This window comes from Podarcis raffonei, chromosome 2 (assembly GCF_027172205.1).
Source record: "Podarcis raffonei isolate rPodRaf1 chromosome 2, rPodRaf1.pri, whole genome shotgun sequence".
Lineage (NCBI taxonomy): Eukaryota > Metazoa > Chordata > Lepidosauria > Squamata > Lacertidae > Podarcis > Podarcis raffonei.
The window spans coordinates 101599439-101620934 of record NC_070603.1 but is presented as its reverse complement, the minus strand read 5'-3'; the positions used below and the strand labels follow the sequence as shown (position 1 = coordinate 101620934).

At 38.9% G+C, this 21496-nt stretch overlaps 1 protein-coding gene across 4 annotated transcripts in view; it reads left to right on the top strand.

Annotated features, from left to right (window-relative positions):
- ATXN7 (ataxin 7) overlaps positions 1 to 21496 on the top strand; it is a 93882-nt gene that overhangs the window by 34226 nt on the left and 38160 nt on the right. For all 4 annotated transcript variants that reach the window (XM_053378309.1, XM_053378308.1, XM_053378311.1 and 1 more), the window contains one exon: positions 13159 to 13263. In XM_053378309.1, coding sequence (XP_053234284.1) covers positions 13159 to 13263 — 105 coding nt within the window. The remainder of the gene's footprint in view (positions 1 to 13158; positions 13264 to 21496) is intronic.

The following is a 21496-nucleotide window of genomic DNA, read 5'->3' as shown; positions in this document are numbered from 1 at the left end:
TTGACTAAAATTTTTATCATCTTGGTGTCTGATCTTCACAGTCATCTTTGCCATTTTGACATAGTTCATAATCTTGGTTATCCACTCTTCTTTGGTTGGGACTTTCTCTTCCTTCCACATCTGGGCAAGTAGCGTTCTTGTGGCTGTTGTCGCATACATAAATAGTCTTTTTAAATCTTTTGGTTTTTCATCTCCTGTTAACCCTAGCAAAAAAGGCTTCTGGTTTTTTGATGAAAGTTATCTTAAACATTTTCTTCAGGAATGAATTGAGTGCTAACTGTGTGATTAATTTCATTTGGCTTACTTGGGATATAGAAAAGACGCATACCCCTGCCCGTAAACATACAGAGCCCTGTGGGAAATATATTAACATTTAGGTTAATATTACCTATATTACCTATATATGGCCGCCGAGACCATATAACACCGGTCTTGAAAGACCTACATTGGCTCCCAGTACGTTTCCGAGCACAATTCAGAGTGTTGGTGCTGACCTTTAAAGCCCTAAACGGCCTCGGTCCAGTATACCTGAAGGAGCGTCTCCATCCCCCATCATTCTGCCCGGACGCTGAGGTCCAGCGCCGAGGGCCTTCTGGCGGTTCCCTCATTGTGAGAAGCAAAACTACAGGGAACCAGGCAGAGGGCCTTCTCGGTAGTGGCGCCCGCCCTGTGGAACGCCCTTCCAGCAGATGTCAAAGCGATAAACAACTACCTGACATTCAGAAGACATCTTAAGGCAGCCCTGTTCAGGGAAGTTTTTAACGTGTGATATTTTACTGTATTTTTGGTTTCTATGGAAGCCGCCCAGAGGGGGTTGAGCATCCTGGTTATTTTAGTTCTGATTTAGTGTGGAATCTAAGAGTGTGAGTTGTATTCACTGCTTAATAATTAATTTCAGCTACATTCACAAGGTCGTTTTAGGAAAGTCCTTGCCTGTCAACTTCAGCTTCCTAATAATAATAATAATAATAATAATAATAATAATAATAATAATAATATTATTTGTACCCCGGCCAGAGCTGGGCGCAGAGCGACTAACATCATATAAATAATACAATATGCATAAAAACAATCAATCAATCAATTAAAATGCATCCCAAAATTAATTCAAATAAATTAAAATTAAAACTGGACAAATGACAATCCTCAGGTTAAAATTGAAAGCGGTTAATACTCACCAGGACCAACTGTTTCCACTGATATTATAAGGACCTGTGAGCGGGCTGGAAAACCTGCTTCGTGCTTGTTCTTATACAAAGAGTCAGACTGAACCCTGACCGAAGGTCTGGCGGAACAGCTCCTTCTTGCAGACCCTGTGGAAGGATGTCAAATCTCGCAGGGCCCTGGTCTCTTGTGAGAGAGCGTTCCACCAGGCCAGGGCCGCAGCTGAAAAGGCCCTGGCTCTGGTCGAGGCCAGTCTAATCTCCCTGGGGCCCAGAATCTGTTATTTGCAGACTGTAAGTTCCTCCATGGTGCATACCAGGAGAGGCGGTATGATGCCCAGGGTGCAGGGACTGAACTGCCTTGCTGGGTTGTTGTAAGGATTATCTGAATAATATACATGCAGTACTGCAGTTTACGTTGAACAAACTGCGGGAAGCAGTGAAAGACAGGAGGGCCTGGCGTGCTCTGGTCCATGGGGTCACGAAGAGTCGGACACAACTAAACGACTAAACAACAACTGCGGTTTACATGCAGGAAACTGTCACGATCATAATGTGGCTACACTTGGAATACTGTGCAGAGTTATTTTATTGCTTTTCAAAAAAAATAAAATGTACAGCTAAAATGTACAAATTTGCTAAAAAGGGGCAACCAAAATTATTAGGGCTTTCTAGGTTAGAAGAAAGTTGAACAATGTGGCAGGGGGAATGATCATAGCTTACATATCATACGAATGTTTTTATCCCCCTCAAAATACTAGAACTATATTGTAAAGGGAATTGGGGGTTGCTTGTGCGTAAAGGGTGCTGCAGCTCTAGGCAACGTTGCCTGGCTAAACCTTTCCCTGGCTGGACAGCCCTTTCTCCATGGCTGTGTCAGTCGCTGGCAGAATCCGTCAGTGGGCGTTTTCTGAACTTCTTCCAACATAAAAATTCTTTGACCCCAAGTCTCTGCCTAGCCTCTCTGCGCGAAAGTCTCCTGCGCAGAGTGGGTGTGCCCAACGGAGGTCCGGGGCTCTCCCCGCTGCTCTCTGTGGAAGAGTCTCGGAGCCCTCTCTCCGCAGTCCCCCCTTGCTTCCTGGTGTCACTCCTATTTCCTTCCTCAAAGGAAGTTTGCTCTCTCTCCCTGCTGGTCCCTTCTCCTGCATCGTTGGGGAGCCTTACCTCCACTCTAGGCTCCGATGGCAGTTCCCTGACATACATATCCAATAAAAATGACTAGTGATTTAGGATTGACAAAGGGGGAGAACTACTTCACACAACAATTAATTTGTGGAATTGTCTGTCGCAGCATTAGAAGATTTTAAAAGGGGGATTTGATACATTCATGATTGAGTACATAGTCACATGTGGTGTGTGGGAAGACCGCTTGCTTGAATGAATGGGTCCTTCATTGTGCTCATGTTCATTGGGTATATAATTTTACAGAAGTTTGTACATATGTCTGAGCTCTGGCTAGGGAACAGTCCCTGATGCTACAGTACATGTAGGAAACTGGGTTTATGAGAAGCTTTAGTGCATATAATTGCTTTAACAACAAATTCCACTTCAGACGATTAAATAATTTTCAGAGGAGTTTAAATGTGTCTTTAAAACAGTTTCCCTACTATTAATGATTTTGAATTTATTGTAGTTTTTGCTGGCCAAATTTCTCTAGTTTTATTGAGGAAATAATGTGCAGAGCTTTGCTGTCATCCTAACTGATGTATCCCATGTCCACTGCGGTCTCCTTACCAGTTGCAGTTAACTTTGTCTAAAGAATGAAAGCAGATTGACTTGTCATGGTGGTTGATTACTATGCTTTTCATAGTTTGTTATAATTCATGTCAAAGCTAAATTAGTAGGCCCTGATCTATGCTTCACCTTGTCAGTTTCTAGCATAACTGGACTATACCTTACGTTTCTTTGATTATAACTAATTTGGAGACTTAAACTTCTTTATTTTAATTGTGGAGTATCTGTTTACATTTTTCATGTCCTGTGGTGTTTAGCTTCTGTCTTGTGGTATTGGAACACCCATTGATTATGGCAATCATATTCTCTCAAAAGTGCCCAGCCTTTTTTACCTTCTTTGCTTTTTCCTAAATGATTTTCCAGTTTGCTTTTAAAAAATCATTGAACAGTAAAAAGAGAGAGCGCTGAACCAACCTGCAAACAAAAAAGTAGTAGACATAACTTTTTCTTTTCTTTTTTTCTTTAAAAATCCTTTGGCAGTTTGGTGACTTGTGTTTTCTTGTTTTGTCTATTCTTAATATCACCATATGATTATTATTTTTTAGCATCCCTGGTGTCTTAGTAGTTTGAACCAATTCTTAAATACTAGATTTTTTCACCATCCTATGAGCATCTTGAGACTAGATTGTTACAGTTCTGTAATTTATAAAAAATGTATTGCACTTTCCTTTTTATGAGAAACAACATTGGGAAATTAAAATTGGTGCACAGTGAATCATTTTTCTGGTTGGACGTTTAGAGCATCATTGTCCCATAAGATAGACTGTTTGCTTACCAGTACAGATAAGATATTACTGTTTTATTGGCCAAAACTAGATTGGGTCTCGCCCACTCTAATTACAGTGGCCCAGTTTGGATGTTCTGGTAAACATAAACATGGATGTTCAGCATAAGATCAAGCTGCAACTTCACCTGTGGTGCAACTGCAGGGAGGATTTTGGCAGCTTTCACTTTCTGTTTTAACAGATTAATTTGACAGATTTTTCTGAACTGGGGAAAGATGTTTCCTTTCAGTAAAATCATGCTGATGTGGTCTTGGTGCAGTACAAACAGCTGGTGGGTTTGTAAGTTTTCATTTAAATGATATAACAGATTATATATCTTTCTCTTATATTTTCAGCCTTACCTTTACCATCTTTTAACATTAAAAAGATAAATGTGTAAAAGGTCTTCAGCTATGTCAATACTACCTTCCTTGAAATCACATTCTGATTAGAAACAGGATCGTTCCAGTAAGCATGTTTTCCACTTTAGCTAGAAAGTGTTGGCAGTGTATTTTGGTGCTGCTCTAACATGGGGCAGAAGCATTGCAAGGTATTGCGTTCTTTCATTAGAGTTGAGGGTTCCCAGGGGAGATTGCTTAAAATAGCAGCAGCAAGTGAAGAATTAAAGGCAGGGTCGAAACACTCACATGTATTTTCAAAATATATGTATAGTTAAGTGTCAATAAGTGATCCCTGTTTGGCAACACTGCTTACAAAATTGGACCTTGGAACCTCTAGGTCAGAATTCTTTTTTTTTCTGCTTTCCTATCATTTTTCAACACAATCAACACATTTGCAGGACGAAAAGAAGTGGCTTCATAAAGCTCTGATTCCAGAAGATAACATATTGCTTTCGTAGTTTTTAAGAGATTGGAACATGACTTGGAACACTTGGAGTTGCCAGGACACTCTAGCTCACTCTAGCCTTCTGGACAACTTTGCTGTCATGTCAGGAGCTGCTTATCAAAATACTGTTTATCAAAGGCATTTTTTGATTATTATTATTTAATTAATTGCCTAACAAGTAGCATGAAGAAACCAATTCCCACCCATCCAACATAGAGTAAGTCAATCAGCTGTATATTGGCACCTACCAACTGCATGCAGATGGTGAAATTTTCTTCAGCGTTTCGGGTTCACATATTAAACTGCTAGTAGTTGTCTACACTATGAGCATCCAGCAGTCCAAAGGTTATATGTGACCTTTTTAACAGGCGTGCCAGTCTGTCACTTTGCTCTGCTTTGCACTTGAAATTCTTAGAAAAGGATCTGATCTAAACACAAAGCGTGCAGCCTCTTACTTAGATTTGCTTGTCACAAATTAACGAGAACAAAGCTAGTCCTTGAACAAGAACGAACGAACAGAGTGTCCAATTGGCAGAGGGTAGCAGGGTAGAGATGGTGACCTGAAGCAGCTGGGATGCTGGAAGAATTCTGCATAGATTCAAATAATGCTATCTAAATCTGTAGTGACAGCATGCCTTCAGTCAAAGTATTCAGGTAATGGCTTGAAGTATTTCACCTTCAGTACAGATTATTTTTGTACAGTAGTAATATTGATGCTACAGTCTAGAGCCACATTTTAAACCTGGCAAACACAAGGAATTCCTGCTCAAGTGGCATTGCTTTTCAGAACGAGATCCCACCCTGCTCACCTAAAGCTGTCCTCTCCGTTGAAGTGAATGGAAAAGTCCTTTTAGATTTTCATGTATATATTGCAGCCCAATGATCACAAGGAATCGTAGGGTGTAGAACAGGGGTCAGCAAACTTTTCCACTGTCCCTCAGACCTTGTGGGGGCCCGGACTATATTTTGAAAAAGAAAGGAAGAACGAATTCCTATGCCCCACAAATAACCCAGAGATGCATTTTAAATAAAAGCACACATTCTACTCATGTAAAAACACCAGGCAGGCCCCACAAATAACCCAGAGATGCATTTTAAATAAAAGGAAACATTCTACTCATGTAAAAACACACTGATTCCCGGACCGTCCGCAGGCTGGATTGAGAAGGCGATTGCCTACCCATGGTGTAGAACTTATAAATTAAAGGCTTTTGCGGATGACGTGGCCCTAACAACCTAATGTAAACCTAATGTGGAACAACCTAATGTAAGCATTCCCAAGGTTTTAGATGAATTTAAAAAGTTTGGAGAAGTAAATAAATGTAGAAAAGACTCACAATCAAGAGAATTAACATGGATAGACAATGGGCTACATACAGAGATCTGTTGGAATTTACAGGGAGTGAACCTTGATTGAAACCAATGGAAGAAGTAAGGAGCCAAATTACACATTGGTTACAGTATCATCAATTATATTAAATGTTTAAATTACCGTAGATTTTTTTTAAAAATGGGTTTCCTGATCAGAGCTCACAGTTTAAAAGGGAATTATTATGGAATAAGGATAAATTGTCAAAAATGTATAACTTTTTATTAGAATGGAAACCAAAAGATGAGTTAGTCAAAGCTTCGGTGACACAGTGGGCAATGGCTATAGGGCATAACATAGACCTAAACCTCTGGGAGAAATTCTGAAGGAATGATTTGAAATTTACCACATATTATACTTTGAAAGAGACTTGTATGAAAATGATGCATAGATAGCATTTAACAGTGAGTAGGTTGGTCAAGATGTACAAAGTTAGATCAGATCTGTGCTGGTAATGCAGAGAAACAGAAGGAACATTTTTCCATATGTACTTATATACTGCCCTATACCCAGCGGTCTCAGGGTGCTTAAAAAGGTTAAAGGCTATGAGGAAATGATCTACAATGAGTTTTATAAATGGTTAAAACAACATTCCCCAAAAAACATGAGGCCTTTTTGTTAGGAATACTTAAGTCTGAAGTTCCCAGTTGTGAGGAAAAAAAAAATTTATGTACACAACCACAGCAGCTCGAATTTTGCTAGCCCAAATATGGAAAGTGAGTGAGATCCCTGATAAGGAAGATTGGAAATTTAAGATGATAGAATTTGTGGAAGCAGCAGGTTTAACCTATAGAATAAAAGAGCAAGAAGAATCTTTATTCAAAGAGGAGTGGAATATTTAGAATATAATTGCTGGTAGCATTTAGATAAATTCAACAGTATGGTAAATATTTGAAGGATGTTAAACGGAGAAATGATTAGATTGGCTATAGTAAAATATGCAGGAATGATAGATAAGTAAAATGAAGCATGAAAAGGGAAGGGGTGAAGTCAATTGTTACATGGTATTATGTAAAATGTTTATTTTGAGATGTATAAACTGAAAATTAATAAACATTGTTATTTAAAAATGTTAACAACAAATCACATGTTAACAACAAATCATACAAGTAGGTTTCCATAATGGCCTGGTTCACACATAATGCTAAACAATGTTTTATTAAACTAGTGTATTAATCGTGGACTATGGTTCACATTGCTAATATCTGTGTATAGTCCTGATATTTTGTGTGGTTTAAAATCATTTTAACATGTTGCATATTGAATGGGAACACATAAATTTATTAAATAAAATAACAGATACAAATAGATACAGTGCAGATAAGAAGGAATGCTTTCTGGAACTCCTTAAGAACCTGTCCCAAAGTATCCAGGTTCATGGGACTAAGGCTTGGCAAACAATTTTGAAATGAGAGGCACCTGAAATGTTGCCTTGTGTGACAGCTTGATAGGACTAGCCAGACAAGTTTGACTGCAGTGATTATTGTTAGAAGGAAAAAACACCCTGTAGGCTGCACTACAGTTTGTGCAGGCATGAGCTGAAAACTTGTGGCGTAAGACAAAAGTGCTTGTAAACAGTATGGTCCAAACTGCATGGTATATATGTTACTGTCCTGCAGACATTGCCTCCTAGCATATGCCAGATCCAAACTGGAAGCCACTGGATATTATTATGATTGGAATGCTTGTAAAAGTTTCAGACACGTCAGTTCAATAGCATATGCTAATGTTGGCATCCAGCTGTCTTGGGAGACAGTGGAGTGTGCTTCCGGGGTGAAGTCAAACTGCTGGAGAATCTCAGCACCTGATGTGGCTGCAGAGACTGGCAACTTGTAACTGCTGCCTCCAGTCTTTTTTTTTTTTTGCTGCAATAAAAACACCAAAGTGACTTCCCTGGGAGTGCAAGCCTGGGCAGTGTGTATGGAGGTTGTGGGCGCCCAGGTGACACGACTCCCTCTCAGCCACACTGATGTGGTCCTAGGGAAAGCAGAGCAGTACATTTGGCACCAGCTTAGCTGCAGGAGTTACTGGAAGGAGGCTTACAAGACTCCATCCAACTGTCTTAGGGACTTCACTTCAGGCAGGAGGGAGAGAGAGATACTGAATTAATTACTGAATAGTTACTGATTTTACATGCTTGAAGAACAGTGGCTGGAAATCATCATAACACTAAGCATTTATTCTTGCCTGATGGAAAGACCTCCCATTTTCTCACCTTAAACAAAACATTACAAAAATACAGTTACACACACACACACCAGTTCCATTTTCTTTCTGACACACTCTCCCTCTAAGCCTCTGAGTTCTCACCCCTGGTTCAAACAAACAAATTATCTCTATTTCAGCTGCTCAGTTTAACTCATACTGGGTTCATCTATCATGTTACTAATCAATGTTTTGAAACAATGCATTTCTAAAAGTGGGTTTTTTCTGTGGAGAAATAGTATGAAATATTTTCTATACCACACAACTGATTCTAGAGCTCCCTACATTCTCCTTTTAGGTACGTGACTTCTCATTAGTTCTGGTTTTAATATTGTGATAAATATAATTGCTGCATTCTGTTTTATTTCATTTTAACTATTTTTTCTTCATTTAAATTTCATGTTTGTATAATCTTCTGTACCAGCATTGCCTTCTGAATTTCAGAAAGGTAACCGATCAATATGATAACACATGTATGCTAACTCATGAGATCTGCTGTCTTTTATATTGCATAATTTTTTGAAGTCTTGGTATTCTTGTGTTACTTATCATACATGTGTTATCGTATTGATCAGTTGTCTTCTTGGACGTATTTGCAGTAGGATACTTTCTCTTCTTGAGACAATTGGTCAGGCAAATACGCTGAATGTTTTATCGGAATCCTGAAAGTATACGACTAGAAATACTTAGCCTTTTAAAATGTGAATTCTAGAGTAGGCAGTGCATTGTAGCAGTTTATGTAACATTATTAATCTGTAAACTAGCTGAATAGTTTTGTTGTTCGTTTGAATATAAGTTGATTTCTTCCTACCTTTTGTGGTATAGAGAAGGATTCTTCAGCATTATCTTAGAAGTCTATCTGGAGTTAGCACATGTAATTGATTGACAGCAGTTTCAACAGGTTTCCTAAACACTTTGACACTCAGTTTTGGGGATGCTCAAGAGCACTTGCCTGACCAGTGCTAAAAAACAAACATCACTCTGAAAAGTGAAGCTGGGGCTGACTTCTTTTGGTGCTGGATGGTGGAGGTGATGGGACCTTGCATGCCAACACCAAAACAAGCCCAAGCCTTCACTTTCAGCTGTCAAGAGAAAGGGGCTGGGCCTGTCCATTTGGGTGCTAAGGCCTCCTAGAGTGCCTGTCTCTATCTCCAGATCTGGAGTTGGAGAGCAGTGGTTGCACACAGGTCCACAGGTTTGATGGACCTCTACTACTGTGGCTCTTAGGACATATGCAGTAATCCTAATTGGAAATCTACTAATTTCTCAATTATTCCTCTTGTCTCTCAGGAAATGTATTTATGCAGTGCTGACGGCGCATGGGTGTATGACAATATGTTTTGGATTATGCCCCTAGGTACCATAAAGGCTTTATTTAGTTTCAGACTGGTGTGTTTTAATATATGGCGCCTAATGTGTACTGTTACTTATGAAATGTATGAATTGTATAGTGGGAAATGTGACTTCAAGTAATTTTGTCTTGATTTCAATCCATCCTAAATTTAAGAGTAAAACTCAGAGGCATCATGCCCCATGTTTAACCTACTGGCCATATAACCCATGAAATTCACTTCCTTAGAGACTTGGCTAAACTGCTTTCATTGCAGATTTTAGATAGCGGGCAACAGATTTTCTAGGCTGGCATTTAGAATGTTTGTTCACTGCTGAACTTTTTGTTCTTATATAATGTAATTGTCTTGGTATTGGTTGGTAACATAAATTGTTGAAAGCAAAGGGGTTTGGGGGGATTTATATACCACACCTTATTATTTCAGGATAGTTTTACATTACCCGCCCGCCCCCCAAGCCAGCACAAACCGCCTTTTGTACAGCAGTATAGAAAGTTGGTATTCAAATTAAAAGTGAATTGAAAGTGAAATAAGGCCTGGTTTGGACATAAGCAAAAATCTCACCTCCACCCTTGCCCAGCCCTTTCGCTTCTGCAAATACTGCAACTGAAGACTTTTTCTGGCTTAATTACCCATAATTTATCTTTACATCAAAATTAGGGGAAACTGTGGTTCAGAACAAATCAGGATTGGGTGGGAGGCAGGGAACGGAATACACAATAGTAACAAAAAAGATAGAGAGAAGGGAAATACAGTGGTACCTTGGGTTAAGGACTTAATTCGTTCTGGAGGTCTGCTCTTAACCTGAAACTGTTCTTAACCTGAGGTACCACTTTAGCTAATGGGGCCTCCCACTGCCGCCGTGCTTCCACCGCACGATTTCTATTCTCATCCTGAAGCAAAGTTCTTAACCTGAGGTACTATTTCTGGGTTAGTGGAGTCTGTAATCTGAAGCGTATGTAACCTGAAGCGTCTGTAACCCGAGGTACCATTGTAAAGGAAAAAGTAGAGGGAGATTCGTTTTTCAAGGCCAGAAGAAATTATCTGTGGGTATTTAATATCTAGCCTAAAATAATCAGTGTTCTTTCTTGAATAGTAATTGGTGGCTCTTTGGCCAGTGGTTGGGGCCTTTTGCTCTGTTAAGCTTTCTAGTGGGTTTGCAACCCCCACATGACATGAACAGTGGGGCCTTTGTCATATACTACCACAGTGTGTGTGTGGAGGCGGTGTATTTGCCTGAAATTGGGCAGAGGGATCTTACTCCATTGGGAGTTCTGCTGACACACGATCCCATGCTCAGTTTCAGGGAACTCTGCCTTCCCATTGTAACCCTGTATGTCACAGCCCCCACTGTTTGGAGGAGTGTCACTTTGGACAAAGCTTTTGGTTGGTTCGGGGAGCTGCAGGGACCAGAGGAGGGAAAGAGAGCAGTCACTTGCATAAATTGCATAGCACTCATGCAACCATTAGATGCTACCCAAGAAATTTACCATTTGCTACTTTTCTTGGTATTGCAAATTTTGGCCACCAGACAAAGGAACCCATAATCTCATTTAGGACTCCAGGATTAAGCTCCCACAAGGGGCATAAAGCATTGATTTTCAGATGTTGGATTGGGACCCACAGGTTCACGGCCGAATCCAAGGTGGGTTGCACCCAAAGCACTACCACCATACAATTATGTAGGAGGGAAAGGGGGAAGTTATAGGTTGGTCCCATGGCTGAAAGGGTTGGTATAAAAATTACATAAACTGATGTGCTCAAATAATTTCATTGCTTACAGTAAGTCACAAAGGTTAAAATTTGATTCTGAGTGCTGTGGAGGCTAGCATAATACATTTTAGCAACACAGGAAGCCGCCTGATACACATTTCCAAAATAGTTTCAATACTTGAGATTGGAAATGTCAAAATGAAGTGCAACTTTGTTTTAAATAAGAATTAAAAAATAAATTTTAAGAATCAAGGCAAGTGATTTTCATGTTGTTTACTGTTAAACTATGCTATACTTGTAAACAAGCAGTTTCCATGGTACTCCAACACCATTCCAAGTGTTTTTAAATAACCAGGCAATAAATTTTCAGAATGGCAACCCATTCATAAGATCTTGTTCTCTACATGAATGTAGTAGCGGGGTGGACACGGTCCACTTGTTTGAGGCATTGTGACTGATCTGGCTATGAACCTTTGCTCAAGTATTCGGTTGCAGATTCCTTGCATCAATAAGTGATATGCTGTGAGTGAGAAAATAGTTTTCTACCTCCTAAAGAGATATGCTTGGAGGTTTTACCATCATCCAGACTCGTTGACTGTGTGTTTTGTTTGTTCTTTGTCCATACAATGGTAGTTATAAATGTCATTCTGCCACGGAATGTACTTTATGATGTTCTGTAGAAAAGCTAAGCTGTTGTTACAAAACTGATAATGATTGGCCCTTACCGCATAGGCTGTCTTGCAAACTGAAGAAATATGATTTAGCTGTCCATTATGTATCTCTTAAAACTGTTTTAATTGCAGAGTACAGCCTGCTATCCAGATTAAAATGATATTGATTGGTATATTTAGTGCCAGGGCAGCCTGTGCTTTGAACTTATAGACCTGATTCAAACATAACTGAAAACCATGGTTTCCTGCCTCAGGCTTAGGCTTGGTCTCACAGCCTCACCCCTTTCATCTTTTGTACCTGCAAGGAAGAAGCAAGAGACATTCAAACAATACTTTGTGCGAGCAAACCAGCTTCAGAGCCTGGTTTCAGATCCTGGCTTATTCAGTAATCACAGTTTCCCCAAGTTCATACACTGTGGCAAACTGCTGTTACTGGCATCTGTTTGTCTCAAGAGAGAGCAATGGAGTGCGCTTCTGGGGGTGAAGTCAAACCACTGTGTTAGCAGCACGGAAGTGACCTCCCCAGGATGCCAGCAAACAGTGGCTTGTTTAAAAGCCGAGACTTCTGATCTTCTTGCAGGTGTGAAAGTGGGGATGAGCCCACTAGTTCATTAACATAGCAGGAAGACATTTTGAAGGTGATTTTCTAGCATATTACCTCTGTTTGTAGTCAGGGAGATAATATAGAAACACTATTCCAACTTAGAAGTCTATTATAATAGTAGCCTACATGTATGGTTTATTATTTTGTCCAAATGTCATTGTACAGCCAGGTTTCCTGCTCAGTTTTTTTCACTCCCTTTTGCAAGTGTTTTCTAGGTCTGTGGTACCAGATGGCTGGGATATAATATCCTATTAAATAGAACTATTTGATACATAACGCTGTCTAGTTAAAGCTATGCCTTTAAAATGTATGCAGTCTGATCCTATACATGTTTGCTAGGAAATATTTGCTAGTAGTTAAATTCCTATGCCTTTGAGTAATGCCTTAGAAATGTTTAATAACTTTTCCCAACCTGCATGCAATTTAGGGGGGGGAAAGAATATTTATGTGCTCTTTCTAGATTCTAATGCTCTTCTTAAAGTAGTATAAACTCAATTCTATATTCAAGTACCTATAGTTAATGACTGTCAATAAGCTATTTTTGTGTTCACTCTGAAGTAGATATGTTGTAATACTTAATTCTGTAACTATTGAGTATTCATTTCTCCACTCCCACATGTAGCTTTTGAAACTTCGTCTCAGTGATTCACCTACAGCAACATTACATGGTTATTTTATATAAATTGTTGTACCACCATTTTGAATACTTGTGAGACATACCCTTTGTCTTTTTATTTTAGATATGCCAATATTTGGCCTATGCCCAGCTCATGATGATTTCTATTTGGTGATGTGTAACCACTGTAATCAGGTCGTAAAACCACAGGCATTTCAATCACATTATGGTAAGTACTGAACCATTTTTTAATCATTAGGGTGAGGTAAAATCAGGATTAAGCCTGGCAATTTTAGATTATCCCTCTTTGTGATCTTTCCAGCCGATGTTGCACGTGGCATTATGTAAATATTGTACAAATATGAATTGTGCATATGATTGCACTTTCATGTTAATTTTTTATTTTTTTATTGGAATTTTATTTACAACATAACACAAGCCCCCCACCCCAATACACAAATTCACATTTATTAAACGTGAACATAACATACAACAATACAAACAACCAAATAAAAGACTTCCTTTATCCTGTATTTAGCCTCCTTACTTAGTTCTTATAAACTGTTTCCTTTATGAATAATTATTAAGATTTTTCTAATTATAACTTAAATATCCACAAAGTCTCCTGCAGACATTAATCAAAACAAGTCCAGGTCTGTATTTTAGGGCACTATTTTGTGAAGTATTCTCTGCATTTCCCCCATGTTAAATTTTTTTAAAGGCATACCAAAAAAATTTATAGCCCATGTTTTATTTTATAATTTTTGAAATATTGTTTATTAGGTTTGCAAATATTTCTTAAACATACAGAGATTTGAACAGCATTATAAATAAGGAAAACAGAAGAAAAAGATTCAGAAGAAAAAGTTGTTTTGATGCTATCTTGTATACAGAACCTAGAGTTTACTCTTATATACCTTTTACACATACTTGTGAAGACTAAAAATGTTCTTTACATTAGTTACTTTTGGGGGTATGTGGATTGGCCTTAAAGGTGTGCATATATTACCTCCACTAAGACCTTTTTCCTGCTGTAAAATAAGGAGAATCTGGCCTGTCTCATTTGAAACCAGTTATACAATTGCAGCAATGATGCAAAAATTCAGAAAATGCTAAACTTGAACATGTTAGAAGCAGAGCGTATGTGTCTGGATGTTTTAATTTGTTGGAAACCACCCACAGTGGCTGGGGCAACCCTGTTAGATGGGTGGCTCACCATCATAGTTCATATGTATTGCAGTATAGAGTGTTTTGATACTAGATATAGTTGTAGTGAATTTTACGTGAGTTCTGATTTGGATGTGTTGGTATTAACAGATTATTTATGGTGAGGAAATAAAATCCTGTCCATAGGGTTGATAAACACTTAGGATTGCATCTGATTTAAGTCCCATGCAGAGTAGACCCACTGAAATTAATTGAGTTGTTACCTTTTGGAAATAGAACAAAGCCAACTGTTTAAATATAAAATAATGTTGAAAAAGAAAATAATGACATTTACTGGGGCAAGCAAAAGCACATGGAGCCACTAAGGAAAATTTCAGTGAGAACTATTGTAGCTGGGATCCAATTTGTAACTTGTGCGAATTTGTTCACATTCACATTTTTCACTACTTTGGATAACAGTCTGGTGATGGAAGTTTGCCTTGTGGCCGAGTTTTCTGTTCCCTTCTAAGAGAGTTTGTTGTTTAAGTCCATTTTCATCTCCTCTAATTCCCATTTTATTATGTGGGACATTTTGTTGGCATCCCTCTGTCTCAAGAGACAATGGAGTGCACCTCCAAGGGTGAGGTCAAACTAACTCACAGAAAATGTCAGTAATTTTAAACCAAATTTCCAGAAGCTGTAAGGAACATGAAAATAAATGTACCACAGCTTCCCCCCATTCTCCCATATTTCCCCTTTATTTTTGTCGGATATTAAAGGACATATAGCTTTCCGCCCCACTGTAGCCTGTAGCCAGCAACTATGCATAGTCAGCTCTTACTTATCCTTAAGTGGAATTTACACTTTGCATTTTAGGGCATATGCTAATAAAATGAAGAGTTTCCACTTGTTCCTTTGAGCAGTTACTAGCTTTCATCATGAGTTTGCAATTTGTAAATATATATTAAGGTAGATAGCCGTGTTGGTCTGACACAGTCAAAATAAAAATAATAAAAAATTGTCCAGTAGCAATATATATTTTCCTGTAGGACTAATTGCAGTTGTTAACAGTCATTAACAGGTTTACCATACCCACTGAGCCAATCACCCATCTCCTACTACCCTTCTGAGTAATACCCCTCCCCACCCTCTCACTATATATAAGGGTCTGGTGACTTCTGCTTCAGTGTATCTGAAGAAGTGTGCATGCACACGAAAGCTTATACCAGAACAAACTTAGTTGGTCTATAAGATGCTGCTGGACAATTTTTTATTTTTTAAAATTTTTTCATTGTAAATATATAATTAGCATTACTTTAAGGCTGGTTTCAGTAAAGTGTTTATAAATACAATCAAGAAATCTTGCCATCTGTAAATGTATAGTGGCATTTCAAATTTTTTATAGACATTCACTAATTCAAATAAAGGGATGTGGGTGACGCTGTGGGTTAAACCACAGAGCCTAGGACTTGTTGATCAGGAGGTTGGCGGTTCGAATCCCTGCGATGGGGTGAGCTCCCGTTACTCGGTCCCTGCTCCTGCCAACCTAGCAGTTCGAAAGCATGTGCAAGTAGATAAATAAGGTACCGCTCCGGCGGGAAGGTAAAACGGCATTTCCGTGTGCTGCTCTGGTTCACCAGAAGCGGCTTAGACATGCTGGCCACATGACCCGGAAGCTGTACGCCGGCTCTCTTGGCCAATAAAGCGAGATGAGCGCTGCAACCCCAGAGTCGGTCACGACTGGACCTAATGGTCAGGGATCCCTTTACCTTTACCTTTAAGGAGGTCCTGCAAAACAATAATGGAATCATAGAATTGTAGAGGTAAAAGGGACCCTGAGAGTCATCTAGTCCATCCCTGCAATGCAGAATTCCTGCCAACGGCCGTCCTTAGATAGCCTCGAACCACCAGCTTTCCAGTTAACAGCCAGACTCACTGACCCATTGTGCCACCTGAGGATTGAGTCAGCTTTTGTTGTTATTATTTGAAAGAAGTGAGGTGATAGTCAATTGATTGTTTTGGTAGCTTTAAGTGTATTTTAATATGAGTGTAACGGTTTTGAAAGAGAGAATTTTCATGAAATCTAATTTATATCCATGACTGAGACCCAGGCAGGTTTATAACCATTGATGGAAATGGCAAAGTTCTTGGAACTGCCAAGTGAGACATGTTATAAAAACCAATCAAGTATTATGAGACATGGGAGGGAGGAAATGTTAGAGTGCCTACAAATATTAAAAATGATAGTTTTGTGGGATTTTGTAACTACTGTATAGATAGTTCTTTCGAATTGGACATTATGGAAAACTACAGTTATGCTTCCTTAACCATGTTCTGGCATGGTGAGATACTTGAATTGAGCCAAAAAAGTGAGAAAGGGTTTGCTAAAAAAGCATAGTTAGTTTTATAGGTGTGTGCTGTTCCTCGACCTCTGCCTCCTTTCTGTAGAATGGGATTAAGAGTGACATGTACAGAAATATTTTGAGGATACATTTTGTATACAACTTAATGTTATTCTTCAGATGTCAAACCTATGTATCTTTTCCTCCCCATCTTCTTCCACTAGGCTACCTTGCAGTATATTGTGTTTTCATATGGTCCATGATGAGTGTTTATTGTGTGTTCACTCTAGTTATAGTAGACTGAAGTCTTATGGTCATGATTTTTGTCTGCTTATTAGTGAAGCTGATTACAGAAACTAGTATTATTGATATTTGTCCTAAAAAGTGATGAACAAATGTTGGAACCTGGCTTGAAGAGGAAATTGCTAAATTGCTGTTTATTGGAAGCTAATTTTGGAGCCATCATTAGAGTTTAAAAAACAGCTGTTTTCATGCTTTAAATTATTCAGACTGATTTTAATTTTGCATTTGGATAGTGTTGTAACACGCCCTGGGATGATAATAATAATAATAATAATAATAATAATAATAATAATAATAATAATAATAATATCTTTATTGTCATTGCCCCCTCTCGGGGACAACGAAATTACTTATGGTGAAATTATCTTATGGTGAAGGGCGGGTAAGAAATCCTATTGCTAATATTAATACTCTGTTGACTATAGGGTCCAGCAAATTTACTTGCTCACAAACGTTTTTATTAGTTCACCTGCCTTAAATGTCCCTGTTAGTCATATATGGCCTAAATGGAAAAAACAACCAACTTCTTGAAAGCTTCCTTACCCAGTCACCTAGAAACATTTCTTAACAAAGCACAGGTGATCAGGCAAGTGAGTATTTTTCTAAGTCAGATTTCTGATAAGAGTTTTCCTGCTTTAAATTAGTATTTAACACAGTATGGTCTTGATGCGATTGTGCTATAATCCCTTTAATCTTCTCTGTAACCTGTGTTACTTTACAATGTTGGTTTGTCAGAAAGATGAAGTACTCATTGCATATTATATTCTTAACTGAAAGCAAGCAGATTAGTCCACCAACCACTGGTATCAAAGAACGGACAGTTCAGTAGGATTAAACTTGACTTAACATGCCAATTCATTTGTGACTCCTAGGCTGCTGTTAGGGTGTGTCAATACATATGATAGCCTTATTCTAGGTTGCAGTGGAATCTGAGAAGTTAAAGACAGTATTGCAGACAGATGCAATTAAAGATTATGTTGCAGCAGTATACATTATTACCTATAAAGTGAACATCAGCTGCACTCTGTTACTTTTGAAGCACAGTCTGTCGCCTTGAAGGCTTGGATAGCTAGGTACAGTTTGGGTAGTCACATAATCATAGGCTTGTGTGATTTGAGAGTGGGAGGAGACGGTTGTTCTGTTGGTAAGTGATCATGTTTGCTTCTTCCTGCTTTGGGGTTTTTTCTTAAGGTGGCAGATTGATGTTTTCCAACACTTCCTATTATGCAGACATAATGCACATATCACCTTTGGAAAATGCACATTTCCTCCCTTAGATGAGCTTTGGAGTTTGTCTCTTTGTGATCAGTCTATACCACATGTTGTCCTGTGGAAGCTGGGGCTGTACATTGCCGAATTGTCTCTGATGAGCAGTGTTGGAGAGAAGTGTTTCTGTCTTGATGGCAGAGGTCAGTAAATGGATGGGTGAAGGACAGGGGCACATAGTTTGACTTAAAACTCAGGTCTGTAGCATGTCGCTAGAGGGAGGTGATCTTTATATTGGGAACAGGACACTGACCAGCAGTTATTCTTCTGTACCTCCAGTGATGTAGTTTTTGTACTTGCGAGCTGTGCACGACTTTGCAGAAGCATGTCCTTTGCATGGCACCGCAGCGTAAGGACATTTCAGTGTGATCCTATTACACTGATATGCTCCTTAACAGCAAGCAGAGCTGTATAGAGTACTTTTACCTGCTTCTTATACCTCATATTGCAGTTATGGTTAAAAAGCAAAACAAAACCACCTTCCAAAAAGCTTGTTGGGCTTCACGTGGCACCCAGAACTCTAAATCCTCCATCTGTTGTCACCCAGTTGCCAAAATAAAATCTGTACTGCCTCTGTTTCTTCACAAAAGGGACCCTCAGCCTATCAATCTAATGCCAGAAAGGCACATGTGGTAGCTGACTACCAAAAGGCCTGAGATAATTATACAGTTAGGAAATTACCATTAGAAGCTTCAGTCGGTTGCATATAAATACTTCTCCATTCCTCAAACAGTAGTTCACTAACTCTGAATACCAGCAGCTGGATTTTAATCTCCAGTTCTAGTAATGGCTGATTTAATTTCTTCTTGGCAAGGCTGTATGAAATGCTATAGCTCATACAAGAAACACTCTGGCATGTCCCCAGAAGCATTTTGCACTTCAAGTTTACCGCTGGATTTGTCTCAGTAAAGACACTTCAACCAATTACTTGGTTATTTTAAAACAGCGTATCATTTAATAAAGTATCTCCACTTAGATCGCCGTTCCAATAAAATAAACAAACAAGGGATGTGAGGGGAGGCTTGAAAATATACACTTGGCACTTATTAACCTGAAGCTGGAAACACTTCTTAGCAAGTTTAAGCAACCAGGTTGGCTACAGTCACAAATGCTATCACGTTATTCAATAAAAAGCCACAAGACATACTTGAATTCTAATAGGATGCCCTATATTACATATAGTTTATATGCTGTTGAGTTGTCATAAGCATAAAATTTTCTTTTAAGGCACTGATGGCTCTGGAGAGAACTTTCTACTTGCACTTAAATAGTTGCTATTTGCATGAAATAAAATGATATTTTTAAATTGCATAATCTGCAAAGATTTTTTTTTTCCCTGAAGTATGGTGTGTGCCAAAACAACAAACGTAAAATAGGTCCGGTACACACTGTTCTCTTCTTGACTTAACATTTATTAGTATAAATTGTGTTTCTCTTTAATATGCTAAAGCAAGTACATAAACTGCAGAAATTGGTGTGTCCGCACTTCCACAGGAGGGGGAATGATACTTTCTCACTTTCAAAGTGCTCCCAAAAAGTGAGGCTATTTCCCATGCTTTTCTGAGCAAGGAGCTGGGAGAGAGGAGTTGGCCACAATCTCTTGCTGATGTTTAGTGTTCTATATGCAAATTAAAAGCTGTACTTGAATTTATTGGAGTGTCAGTAAACATTTTGAGATGTGAAAACTCAATAACACACATTCCTTACATTGTTTAAGTTTTTTTTAATAAAAAAGTAAGGCACTGAAAATTGTTATACTAATTTTTTGCTAATTCTTGTACAGTGGTACCTTGGGTTACATACGCTTCAGGTTACATACGCTTCAGGTTACAGACTCTGCTAACCCAGAAATAGTGCTTCAGGTTAAGAACTTTGCTTCAGGATGAGAACAGAAATTGTGCTCCGGCGGCGCAGCAGCAGCAGGAGGCCCCATTAGCTAAAGTGGTGCTTCAGGTTAAGAACAGTTTCAGGTTAAGTACGGACCTCCGGAATGAATTAAGTACTTAACCCGAGGTACCACTGTATTTATAAATATGCTTGCTTCCAAGGGAGGGCCGCATGGGGGGGAAAAGACCAGTTAACAATTTAAAGGCTTGGGTAAGAATAGAACTGTTTGGATGCACGAAATAAACCTTTTAGCTGCACGATCATGCTTTATTCATCAGACATATAATGTAGGTTTCATATTTAGCATGACTAAAATGCACTGAACCATCCACATCACTGTTAGGTGTATTTGAGCCTGGCTGCAGAATACAGTCACTTTGTAAGTCCTCCTTGTCAGAAGTTTTTGTTATTTCTGCAAAGTTTGCTATCCATGCAAACCAGTTTGCAGAGGTGGCCCGTGAGAAGACAGTTGGCATAAAAACTGGCCTCAAGCCCAGAGTTTTTGTATGCATAGTGTGGTGAAATGATAATTTTAAACGTTAAGAAACAATAAATAAATGAGCTTAACAGAGCGAGTTTCTAAAGATTCACTTTCAAGCTAATGTTTGCCTGAAGTAAGACAATTTTAGGAATCTCATCGTAGAAGAGAGAGAAATTCTAGCCTAGTCCTGCATCCATTGCCAGTATTTGTCAGATAGATATTTCTTGTTTTAGAATCCCTTCAGTGTTTTTCCAACATGCATGTGGTTGCTGTATTTATTTCGTTTATCTTGACAGCGGCCCTACATGCTTGTCATGAAACTTCCTGTTATCAGATGTGGAACTGACGATGAGATAGAGGAAACAGATGGCCATTTGGCCACACAGCTATATCAGATGTGTGGTAAATTTTAATTGTTAACCTCACTTGATAGCATGATCTAGACAACTGTCTTATTGGATGCAAAACCTTTTTCCATCCCAGGTGGTTGCCTACTGGTTCCTTCTAGTTAAGGCTTTTTTGTTCAACGTCTTTCTTAGTCCTTTCCTTAATGTATTCAAAGCGGCCTCCAAAAATTATTTAAAAGTATTGTAGGGAAATCCTGGAAGGAACACCAAAGAGATTTTTGCTAACTAAGTATACACAGTGGTACCTCGGGTTAAGTACTTAATTCATTCTGGAGGACCATTCTTAACCTGAAACTGTTCTTAACCTGAAGCACCATTTTAGCTAATGGGGCCTCCTGCTGCTGTCACACCGCCGGAGCACGATTTCTGTTCTCATCCTGAAGCAAAGTTCTTAACCTGAAGCACTATTTCTGGGTTAGTGGAGTCTGTAACCTGAAGAGTCTATAACCTGAAGCGTATGTAACCCGAGGTACCACTGTATCTTCTGAAGGCCATATATAGAACCTTCTTACTGTGTTAAGGCTTAACTAGTGGCCTACATTCACATGCCAGCTCCTGAAACTCATAGATCCAGCATCCCCCTTTCTTAGAATCATAGAGTTGGAAGAGACCACAAGGGCCATCGAGTCC